Genomic DNA, 12,308 nt, shown 5'->3' on the forward strand with positions numbered 1-12,308 from the left:
TTTTTTAATAAGGAATCTTACTCTCTTGCCCGGGCTGGAGTACAGTGGCACCATTTCATCTCACTGCAACCTCCGCTTCCCAGCTTCAAGCGATTCTCCTGCCTCAGCCTCCCGAGAAGCTGGGATTACAGGCCCCTGCCATCACACGCAGCTAATTTTTGTATTTTTAGTAGAGATGAGGTTTCTCCATGTTGGCCAGGCTGGTCTCGAACTCCTGATTTCAAGTGATTTGTCTGCCTGGGCCCCTCAAAGTACTGGTGACCATGAGTCACTGTGCCTGGCCTAAACGTGTTTTTCTTGCAGGGACAGTTGTTCAGTTTAGTGTACCTGCATGGAGACAATTGCTGGAGGGTTCTGTCTGCCCATCTTGCTCCAGCCTTTCCATTTTCAACCAGTAAGAGTAGCCACTGTTTCAGGAAAAAAAAAATCATCTTGTGATCACCCTCTTTTTCCTTACTTTTCCAGTCTATTTAAATACCAAGTGCCATTGTAAAGACATTGCCTTCATGGTTGTGAAGAGATGAAGCAATTAAATTTAGCCTCATGAGCAAAAAGTCCTGGAGTGACAGCATATTAATCATGTGACCCTTAATTTGAGGGAGGTTATTGATTCTGGTCTAATAGCATCTAGATGAAAGTTGAGCCTTCACTGAGCACCATGGCTCACACTTGTAATTCCAGTGCTTTGAGAGGCTGAGGCAGGTGGCCTGTCGACCCTGAGAGTTTGAGACCAGGCTGGGCAACATAGTGAGACCCCATCTCTCCTAAAAATAAACAGATAGCTGGGTGTGGTGGCGCATGCACCTGTAGTCCCAGCTACTCAGGAGGATGAAGTGGGAGGATTACTTGAGCCCAGGAGGTTGAGGCTGCGGTGAACTGTGATCATGTCAGTGCTGCACTCCAGCCTGGGTGACAGAAGGAGACCCTGTCTCAAAACACACACACACACACACACACACACACACGCACACACAACCTTAACAGAAAGAAATACAACAAGGTTACTTTTACACATGGAAGACAGTAAGAGAAATCATGCCCTAGGGAGAGAGGTTGTGTGCGGGTTAAGGAGGAAAGAGAAACAAGTCAGATCTGGTCTACGGGGCACCTTGGACGCAGGGCAGGAGTTGACACTAGCAGGATAGAAAGACATGGAAAAATGGTCTCTCCTTCCTTCTTATGCATAAGGAGGCCTACCTGCTCCTGGGAGTGGCAAGGCCAACAAAGTGAGTGGTAGGAAGTGGCGCTTGAGCCAAGGCCAGTGTGGCACAGAGGTTAAGGAGGTTAAGTGCTCCAGGGTTGCGATTTAGCAGGCTAGGTTTGAAACCTGACTCCTCTGCTTATGGGCTATGTGATCTGAAGCAATTTACCTACCTCTCTGAACCTCAGCTTCTTCCAATAGGAAAGGAAGATCACAATATCTTTCCTATGTAAAGCCCACAGCAAGGTATTCCAAAACTATCATTCTTAGGCCAAGGGAGTGCTTCAAAAGGAAAACAAAACAAAGCTAACACTAACTCTAAGCATTTGTTATATACAGTGATTGCCATGCTAGCTACAATCTGGAAACAACACATCCAATTAATTCAGGAAGTGTCAAAACCATTTACCTATTTGATAAAATATGTTACAGCTGTTCAATATTTTAACAATTAAAAACTATGTAGCAATAGATGTGCTAGGTGACTCTGAAAGAAGAAATAGGAGACATGGTCACTGTGCAGTGGAGTTAGAATCTTTAACAATGTGAACTGTCATAGGATTAACAGTTAAAGTAAGTGGTACATATTAGGAGTGACTTATAAACTTGAGTATGACCTGGTGGCCTGGATAGGTTAAGAAAGAGTTATGGAACAGGACAGATTGAGCTGGGCCTGTAAACTGGATAGAATTTATGTCAAGTATGAAAGCCTAATTCATGTAGAGGATACAGAAGGAAGCTCCATTATGTGGAGAGAGGATACTCAGAGAACAGGCAGGAGACCGGACTGGCTCAAGCAGAGGTTACATGCCAGGACAAAGTCATAAACTCTGGCCAAAGTCATGCCATGCTGAATACTCTGAACTTTATGCCATAAGCCTTTTGAATGAAAGAAAACAACATCTGAAGACAAACTGGAAGCACGGGATACTGCCGAAAAGCAGTCATCCCTCACATGGAGATGTGGGTCTGATACAAGAAATATTTAGAATGCTGTCTGTTTTCTTCTTTTGTTCTAATTCATGTGGTTTTTTTCCCACCCCTTTCCATCTGTTTTTCACATTATTCTCTTTCTGAACTGCCATGGGCTGCCAATTTCTGCTGACCTAGAGCTCTCATCAGTTCCTCCCATTCCCTTAACAGGTGCCTGGCGTCGTCCCCAGGCCTTGCCTCTGGGCCAGGCAGTGTGAAAGGAATCATTTGCTGGGAAGCAGTATGACCAGGACCCAGAAGGAAAAGACCTTTCTCCCTCATTGCTTCTATCAGTCACTGCCCCCACGGCTGGGATGGGGCATGACTTTAAACTACCCAAAACTGAAAGGCAAGGAGGAGTGTGCCTCTGTCACCAGTGTGCCTCAGGTCAGCTCACAGCACTGTCTATACCGCAAGAGGCAATATTTGAAAATGGCTGCTGCAAACCTTACCTTCTCTCAGGACGTGGTGTTGCAGCGAGGGCTGCCCAGCATTCCTTACAGTCAGTACAGCTTTGACCACCTCTACAACACCGATGGCATCATCTACACTCCCCGGATCAGGAAGGCCTGGCCTCAGAAACCTGTTAGCTTCAAGTTCCTGGGTTCCTCAAGTCCCTTAGCAGGAGACACCTCCCCGGCTGTGAAGACAGAAAGCTCTGCCAATCCCAAAAAGAAGCTGAAGAAATCAAAGCCAGCAGGCGCTGTCTGGGAATTACCCCACCCTCTCATCCAGCGTCCCTGCATGTATCCAGATAGTCTAGGTCGGCCGCCTTCTCCAGATGTGAACCTGGAGGACAGAGAAGCCTGGCTTTCACCTCCTGAGAAGGAGGCCAGAGCATGGGAGGACACTGTGCTGGAAAAGCTGAACAAGCGCACAGCCCGATGGATCCAGAACAAGCGTCCTCAAAGGCCTGGGGCATCCCCCAGCAAGTGGCAGAGCTTCCTGCGCCAGCAGTACGACTGGAGTCACATCCGTGACGAGCTTACCTCCTCCAGCGACCTGGAGCTCCTGAAACAGCTGGAGGCAGAAGAGACAGCAGAGTTTGAGGATCAAGGTGTCATCCCACCCCCACAAGAAAAGAAGAAGCCAGAACTGCTACTTCCTGCTTACTACAGGTATACTGACCAGAGCCCCAAGCACACCCTTGATAATCCCTGACTCCCCTTCGGGGACTCCCAGGTGGACTCACACTTCCGATTTTGGAATGCACTCTCCCATCAACCTCATGTTCTCCACCAGCAGCCTGCTCTCTGAGAGCTCTGCAAAGTAGGGTTTCTCAGTCTGCACTGCTGACATTCTGGGTTGGATAATTTTTGTTGGGGGAGCTGCCCTATGCATTATAGGATGCAAGCAGCATCCCTGACTCATACCCACCAGAGCACAACCTCCTAGCTGTGATGACCAAAGATGTGTCAAACACTGCCAAGTGTCTCCAAGAGGGACAAAATCATTCACAGCTGGGATCCACTGCTCTTAAAGGGGTTGGTTCCCAACCTCCAGCAGACTTAGCCATCAGTCTGCTGGTCTAGTTACCATCCAGGTGCTCCCAGAAATGTATCCTTGGTGAAGTGAGGAAGGCAAGAACCTCGTAGCACTGAGTGGTCCTGCCTCACTCTGAATAAGGAACCAGGGTGTCACTGACTCAAAAACTGACTAGCTACAGGACAGAGAACCAGACAACCTGAGAGAAAAAGATGAGTATATGTTTCTCAGATTGCTTCCATCTCATTTATAGCTGGAGGGAAGATGAGCTATTATACTATCCCTGATTCCCAAGAGTGAACTAAAAATAAGTGGAAATCCATTTATTCATTTGTTAGACAAATACAAACTATGTACTTGCTACTTTCCATGTACTCTGCAAAGTGCTGGGAATACAATGTAAAAGCGACAGACATAGACATGCACCTTTAAGGAGCTTACAGCCTGTCCACCAGGTGGATGGACATTAAATAACCACATACAGAATAGACAGAGTGAGATGACGTAGGAGGCGGGTTCCCTCCCCCAAGGCCATGCAGCCTCTAAGGGCACGAATGTTAACAAAGGGTTTTGCTGGAGCACAGCCGCTCTGCCATGCTGCCTGGTGGCTGCAGAAGGTGTGGATGCTTCAGTAGCTGGGCAAGGCGGCTGTAGACGGCCCTTCTGGCAGCTCCACATTCAACTGGCACCATGGGGACAAGGCTAAAAGTTAAACATAGGTGTTCTGCAATGTTCACGTGTGTAGGAGCTGAGCTTAAAGATGAAAGGAAATGAGCTGTGGATCTAATGGAAAGGGGGATCCACCTCCTACTCTTTCCCACTTTTCCCTCCTTTCTCACCCTTGCCAAGATTGCCCAGTTACTTCCCACAAGCAGAGACAGTTGAAATCATGCCCGGCAACAAGACCACTGAGGATATCCATGAAAAGATGAGCATCTCCCAGCCCCAAAACCAGAGCTACTTTCGTCAGGTGAATCTCCAAGCTGGAAAGTTTGCCTACTCCACAGACAACACCTTTGAACAGGAGATTTACTTTGGTAATAGAGCTGGGCCCCTGTGGTAGGGGCAGAGGAGGACATGGGCCAGGGAGATGGAAGGTCACGGGGGGCTAGAAACAGTTGTGGGTATGGACAAGAGGCCCTGGGTGACCCGGGTTTTCATGTTCATGACCCAGCACCCATACTAGCACAGGAGTCGGGTTGGGAATGATATCTAACAGGGAGGGAACTGCTCTCTCTCCCTGCTTTCTCTGTCGCTCCATCTTATTAAAGCGGCAATGAAGGATGGAACTGTAAAGTAGGCAAGACTTTGGGAAAAACCAATCTCTTCTCTGTCCACCCTTCTCCCTTCTCTTACTTTGAAATATTCTCCCACCAATGTGCTATGTTGGAAAAAATTAGGGCTTTGGAGTCAGGCACATTGGGGTTTAAATCCTGGCTTAGTATTTTTTAGTAACTTTCAGTAAATTATATAATCCCTCTGATCCATAAGTACCTTATTTGTGAAGTGACACTAACAAAAATGCACTTTGAGTAGATGAGAAAGCACCTGTAATGCTTCTTGCCCACTGTCTAAGGTGTTCAGTAAATGGTCACCACCTTCCCCTTCCCTACTGCTGTCCTTTAGATGCCTTGGCTTCCAGGATACCTGATTTAGGTCTTCATGTTCCAAGCTGTTTCTTCTTCCCAAGCCCCATCTTGTTCCTAAACTGCTGCAGCTGAAAATCTTCTCAAAGTGTTTAACAAAATTACTCTAAGGATTCATGATTCATGGAATCAATAAGGGGCCTCTTTTTTAGTATCTAGCTTTTCGTAAGGCATAAGGCCTCTAAGTGGTCATATAGGTTATTTTCTTTCTTTTTGAAACAGGGTTTCACTCCCATTACCTACGCTGGAGTGCAGTGGTGCTATCTTCACTGCAACTGCCACCTCCTAGGCTCAGTAGAGACTCCTACCTCAGCCTCCCAAGTAGTTGCACCCAGCTAATTTTTGTAGTTTTTGTAGAGACAGGGTCTCACAATGTTGCCCCGGCTGGTCTCGAACTCCTGATCACAGGTGATCCACCCGCCTCGGCATCCCAAAGTGCTGAGATTACAGGTGTTGAGCCACGGCACCCAGCCATGGGTTCTGCCTTAGAAAAGAAAGCACCGTCCTTGGCTCCCAGACCTCTAATGAGGCGACTAGCTATGACATTTTTTTTTTCCCCACAGACACTACAGTGACTTATCACTGTGATATTTCTAAGCAATGGCCACCTTCAAAGGATGCCCCAGAGTATGTTAGTCATGGATCCTAGGGGCTTAGATTAGGGTAAAAGGAAGTTGGGTCTGATCCTGGTGATTGGGAACCCAGGAAGAAAGGAAAGAGGGAGGATATAGGGAACTCACTGTTTCTTTGTCTGTTCACAGATGAAGTCCGGATCATCCACCAGATTGGTGCAAAGAGAGACAAGATTCTCCTGGAAAACCTAAATCGGTATAACAAGCAGCTATCTAAGGTCTTCCCTGAAACTCCAGAAAAGTGGAGTGCCCAGGCAATTCCTGAAGCACGTAAGGAGGAAGCAGATAATGGGGAAGGCAGCGGTTAAAAATGGGAATGTGGCTACTTCCCATCATTACCCCCCATTCATGTGCTAGCGCTCCCAGTTCATGGACTGAGGCACCATTAGCATCTAGGCAATCCCCTTTCTACCTACTAAAAATAATCTCACAATATTATAAAATACTAACTGTGACTAGGAAGAGCCTCACAGGAACATACATTCAGTTGAGACCTGATATAACTTAGGTATAACTAAGTGCTTTAGGGCCAATAGTTACCAACGAGGCAGCTCCTATTTCAATGCTAATAATAGGGGAAGTGCATCAAACTCCTGACCCAGCATTCTGCCCTTTTCCCTTGGGCTGGCTCTACCCTCCCACTCCACACTCAGCCCACCTATACCTGAACTTTCACAGGGTCATCATTCTTCACTCTGTAAGACAAAGAGAGAAGGGAGGTGGCCAAGAAATTAGCTTATGAAACAAAATGTGCATATCCTCCAGGAGACTCCATTTACCATGACACCATTCCTATATACCAAGCATAGGTTTCATGGTACAAGGTCAGCACTTTGGAAGGCCAAGGCAGGTGGATCAGTTGAGCCCATGAGTTCGAGACCAGCCTGGGCAACCTGGCAAAACCCTCTCTGTACTAAAAATACAAAAAATAAGCCAGGCATGGTGATGTACACTTGTAGTCCCAGCTACTTGGAGGTCTGAGGTAGGAGGATCACTTGAGTCTGGGATATTGAGGCTGCAATGAGCCCTGATCATGCCACTGCACTCCAGCCTGAGTGACAGAGTAAGACTCTGTCTCAAAAAAAAGAAAACGAAAGAGTTCTTTTTTTGTTTGTTTTTGGAGACAGGGTCTGGCTTAGTGGCTCAGGCTGGAGTGCAGTGATATGATCATGGCTCATTGCAGCTTTGACCTCCCAGGCTCAAGCAATCCTCCCACCTCAGCTTCTCAAATACCTAGGGTCACAGGTGTGCACCACACACCCAGCTAAATTTTAACTTTTTTAAAGATAGGGTCTCACTAAGTTGCCCAGGCTGGTCTTGAACTCCTGGCCTCAAGGGATCCTCCCACCTCAGCCTCGCAAACAAAGTGCTGGGATTATAGGCATGAGCCACCGTGCTCCACCAAGAGTCATTACTTTGTGTGCTCCTTTTAGATTGGCAGTCCCCAACCTTTTTGGCACCAGGGACCAGTTTTGTGGAAGACAGTTTTCCCACAGACCAGTTGGGTGGGGATGGTTTCAGGATCAAACTGTTCCATCTCAGATCATCAGGCATTAGATTCTCATAAGGGGTGTGCAACCTAGATCCCCCACATGTGCAGTTCACAATAGGGTTCATGCTCCTGTGTGAATCTAATGCCACTGATAATCTGACAGGAGGCAGAGCTCAGCAGTAATGCTTGCCTGCCCTCACCTCCTGCTGTGGTGGCCTGGTTCCTAACAGGCCATGAACTGGTACAGGCCTGTGACCTGAGGGTTAGGGACCTCTGCTTTAGATGACTGTTGATATGGAAGTTGGCTAGTGGATGTGTTTCTATCCATCTATAACCCAAAGGACTGGAACTAAAGTAAATGCTGGCAGTTGTATTTTTTATTCCTATGGAGTTAAATACCAGAGATCTAAGACTTTCTCACCACAAGTCCATTTTAACTCCTTGAGCAAAGCGATATAGGAGAAATGGGGTTAATTCAGCTAATTCTCACCTCTTCAAGAGGGAGAAGTCAGGGAGGGTCACAAGACAAAGTGTCAGCTGGCCTCTTAGAGGTGGTTCCACAGCTCCCAGTTGCACACACCCTATCCCGCAAAAGAGGGGGGCCTCAGCAGAGTAGCTGAGTCCCCCAGCATGTCCAAGCTGGTGGGGACCATTTGGAGGAGATGCAATGTATGGGCATCTGTGCTAAACTTCTCTGGAGTCTCACAGGACTCTTTTATTTTCTTGAGATGGAGTCTTGCTCTTTCACTCAGGTTGGAGTGCAATGGCGTAATCCCAACTCACTGCAACCTCCACCTCCCTGATTCAAGTGCTTCTTCTGCTTCGACCCAAGTAGTTGGGATTACAGGCGCCCACCACCAGGCCTGGCAAATTTTTGTATTTTTAGTAGAGACGGGGTTTCACCATGTTGCTAAGGCTGGTCTCAAACTCCTAACCTCAAGTGATCCACCCGCTTTAGCCTCCCAAAGTGCTGGGATTACAGGCGTGAGCCACCATGCCACGCCTCACAGGACTCTTTTTGTGTTATGCCTTCCTTGCTCAAAGGAAAGAACTGATTCAGAGCAAATCTAAAGATGTTAAGAGTTGGAATGAAATCTTGGAAAAAAACAGAAATGGCTAATAGTGACTGATTAGAACATGAGACTAACAGGCGGTATAAATGATGAGTTTAGTACGTCTGGAAATGTTTTTATCATTTTCCCTTCCCCTTCTCCATATAGTTTTTTTCTGAGAAAGAGGCTTTCTAAACTTGACATCATGAAAAACATTAAGTTCAGAAAACATGTAGCTTTAAAATATAACTAGCCAGGTGCAGTGACTCATGCCTGTAACCCCAGCACTCTGGGAGGCCAAGGTAGGTGGATCACTAAGTCAGGAATTCAAGACCAGCCTGGCCAACATGGTGAAACCCCGTCTCTACTAAAAATACAAAAATTAGCTGGGTGTGGTGGCACGAACCTATAATCCCACCTACTCGGGAGACTGAGGCAGGAGAATCATCTGAACCCAGGAAGTGGAGGTTGCAGTGAGCCGAGATTGCACCATTGCACTCCAGCCTGGGTGACAGTGTCAGACTAGGTCTCTAAATAAATAAATAAATAAATAAATAACTATATCTAATATTTATGGTTTCTTCTGTTCTCAAATTTGTTGTCATGAGGAAAAACTCAGAGATGTTAAAATCTTTAAAATTTCACATCTTTTAGCACCATTACTCTCCCCAAATTAAAAATGTTAAAAGGAAAACTTAGTATGTTAGAAATCAATGGCCAATGACACTAAATTGCAACATATCAAATACTGATGTTTACGAGCAAATCTCGTTGTGTATAAACATAATTGTGTTCCTAAAGATTTAGGTTCCTAAAGATAACCTTTAAAAGGTGTGCAGATATCTCACTTTCCCCCCACAAATCTCTCACCCCCATCATCATGATAGCTTACCATGTCTGTAGTCAGGACTTTCCATAATTCCCTGTGTCCTTGTACTCAGTTCCCTACATACTCGTGGGAAAATTCACTCTTGAGGGTTTTGTTTTGCTTTGGTAATAGTCAGGAATAGGAATGGGATGCAAGCTAGGGCCACTGTGTGGCAGGGCCTAGGGCAGTGGAGTGAGAAGACCTCACACTTCCATGGTGCTCAGCTTGCAGACCTGTGCAAGGAGCCCTGCGCTGGACTGCTTTGCCCACCCCCGCCAAGGATATGCTGCTGCAGGTGGGTGAGGAGGATGTGCCTATTAAGACCCGGAGATTGAAGAGGCAGGCACAATCACTGGAGGAGGATGTAACCTGGGAACTGATGGTCCTGCGGAGGATGCTGCAGGAATGGAAGACTGCCTGGGCTCTGAGTGAGTGAAGGGAGGCCCTGTGACTGTATGTGTTTGTGAGAGGTAGTTCTAATCTTGGACTAGGCTTTCTCTATTTTTGAAAATCCATCCCTCCTTTGTGAAATGTAAAAATCTGCTTGCCTAATTAAGGCTAGACTAGATAAGAGCTTTTGGGGGCCGGGCATGGTGGCTCACGCCTGTAATCTCAGCACTTTGGGAGGCTGAGGTGGGTGGATCATGAGATCAGGAGATCAAGACCAGCCTGGCCAATATGGTGAAACCCCGTCTCTACTAAAAATACAAAAATTAGCTGGGTGTGGTGGCATGCACCTGTAGTCCCAGCTACTCAAGAGGCTGAGGCAGAAGAATTGCTTGAGCCTAGGAGGTGAAGTTTGATCGTGCCGCTGCATTCCAGCCCGGGCAACAGAGCAAGACTCTGTCTCAAAAAAAAAAACAAAAAAAAACAGCCTTTCACGTAGTGGGTATCAGATGAACTTTGGTTAACATATATCTGGGTGCTTTTTGCATGAGTGGGTATTACTTCAGTAATTTGTGGAAACTCATTACACTGAACACTCTTCAGAGGCAGGGACCCTATCTTTTTTTTTTCCCCCAACATGGAATTTTGCTCTGTTATCTAGGCTGGAGTGCAATGGCACTCTACCTTGGCTCACTGCAACCTCTACCTCCCAGGTTCAAGTGATTCTCCTACCTCAGCCTCCCGAGTAGCTGGGACTACATGTGTGCATCACATTGTCTGACTAATTTTTGTGTTTTTAGTAGAGACAGGATTTCACCAGTTTGGCCATACTGGTCTTGAACTCCTGACTTCAGATGATCCACCTGCCTCAGCCTCCCAAAGTGCTGGGATTGCAAGCGTAAGCCACTGGACCCAGGTGATGCTATCTTATTAATTTCTAAACCTTATGCTCAGTAAATGATGCATGAAGGAAAGAAAAAAATATGCTGCCCAACCATTGTCCATGTCATAGTTGACTGTGGTATAAGCAATCCCTCTCCTATTCTTTTTTTTTTTTTTTTTTTTTTTTTTTTTTTTTTTTTTTTTTTTTTTTTTTTTTTTTTTTTTTTTTTTTTTTTTTTTTTTCCGAGATAGAGTCTTGCTCTGTCACTCAGGATGGAGTGCAATGGCACAATCTCAGCTCAGTGCAACCTCCACCTCCCAGGTTCAAGCAATTCTCCTGCCTCCGCCTACCAAGTACAGGTGCCTGCCACTGGGCCCGGCTAATTTTTGTATTTTTAGTAGAGATGGAGTTTCACCATGTTGGCCAGACTGGTCTCAAACTCTTGACCTCGTGATCTGCCCACCTTGGCCTTCCAAAGTGCTGGGATTACAGGTGTGAGCCACCGCACCCAGCCCAGAGTTGGGGCTATCCTATACCTACTTTGCCTTCAAAGATATGACAGTAGAAGTCTGAGTGCCTGGGGCAAAGTAATGGCCTGGCAAGGACTGTTGAAAACTATGGTATTTGATAACTCAATGCTGCTGGCTTTCAGAGCATGATAGATAAGCTTAGTGCAGGAAAAGGAGAGGTGATCCACTAGGTAAACTGGATCAGATCAACAACAACAACAAAAACTGAAGGAAGCACCTACAGATAGTAGGAGCTTTGAAATAAAAGTCTGATACCTGCCAAAAGAATAGTTAGCAACCAAAATGAGGAAGATGTTGAAAGCCAAATGGAAGTGCCCTCAAAGACAAAGAACCTAATGAAAACCACAATAATGAACATTTATTGGACCTTTATTATCTTGCCAGGCATTTTGCTAAACACTTTGTCTAGTTGACTCATTTAACACTAAGATTAACTCAATATGTGGGTTCTATCTAGTATTATGCCTGTACTACAAATAAGAAATCTCAGGCTCAGAGAGGTTAAGTAATTTATCCAGTCACACAGCTAATAATTGTGAACCCAAACCAGGTATGTCTGAAAACAAAGTACCCTTAACTACTTTGTTTTATGGTCGCTTTTATTTTCTAGATGGTTACAACAAAAGTTATTTAAGGGAAGAGAGATAGATATGATGGGATTGGGAGAAGTTTTGTCTGGGAACTTACCTGAGAGGGTACATGGATCATCAGAGAAATAACTCCCTAAAGAACCCATCTCCGGGTCCTTTATTCTCTGAGCTAATGTTTTTTTGCTTGAATTATTCTGGGTGAAGGCAGACTTCTTGTCACCTGCCTGCAGCACCATATCTAATCCTAACCAGGTGGTTCTCTTCTCATTTCCCTCACTGCGGCTCAGTCATAGAGTGGCACCATGAGACAGTAGAGAACCTGCTTCGGAGCTTGGCAGACCTGCATGACGACATTCGGATCCAAGCCATCACCACGTGTGCCACGGCTGCTGTGGAACGGCCCCGGATTGCCACCAGCCAGAGGGACTCAGGTGAGAGTCAAAGCTGAACTGCTTGAGAACATAAAACTCATAAAGCCATGGAACATCTGAAGTGGTAAGGGCCTGGAGCTTATCTAAGATCATTTTACAAATGAGGAAACCAAGACTTAGAGACTAGCCTATATATACA

The 12,308-nt window shown here is 46.0% G+C and overlaps 1 protein-coding gene across 1 annotated transcript in view; it reads left to right on the plus strand.

The window, feature by feature from the left end:
* Window positions 1-12,308, plus strand: part of HEATR4 (HEAT repeat containing 4) — a 29,687-nt gene that overhangs the window by 3,367 nt on the left and 14,012 nt on the right. The window contains exons 2-6 of the mRNA XM_017528711.2: window positions 2,345-3,291; window positions 4,508-4,695; window positions 6,066-6,206; window positions 9,573-9,776; window positions 12,026-12,169. Coding sequence (XP_017384200.2) covers window positions 2,417-3,291; window positions 4,508-4,695; window positions 6,066-6,206; window positions 9,573-9,776; window positions 12,026-12,169 — 1,552 coding nt within the window. The 5' untranslated portion in view covers window positions 2,345-2,416. The remainder of the gene's footprint in view (window positions 1-2,344; window positions 3,292-4,507; window positions 4,696-6,065; window positions 6,207-9,572; window positions 9,777-12,025; window positions 12,170-12,308) is intronic.

Source organism: Cebus imitator, unplaced genomic scaffold (assembly GCF_001604975.1).
Source record: "Cebus imitator isolate Cc_AM_T3 unplaced genomic scaffold, Cebus_imitator-1.0 Scaffold54, whole genome shotgun sequence".
Classification (NCBI taxonomy): Eukaryota; Metazoa; Chordata; class Mammalia; order Primates; family Cebidae; genus Cebus; species Cebus imitator.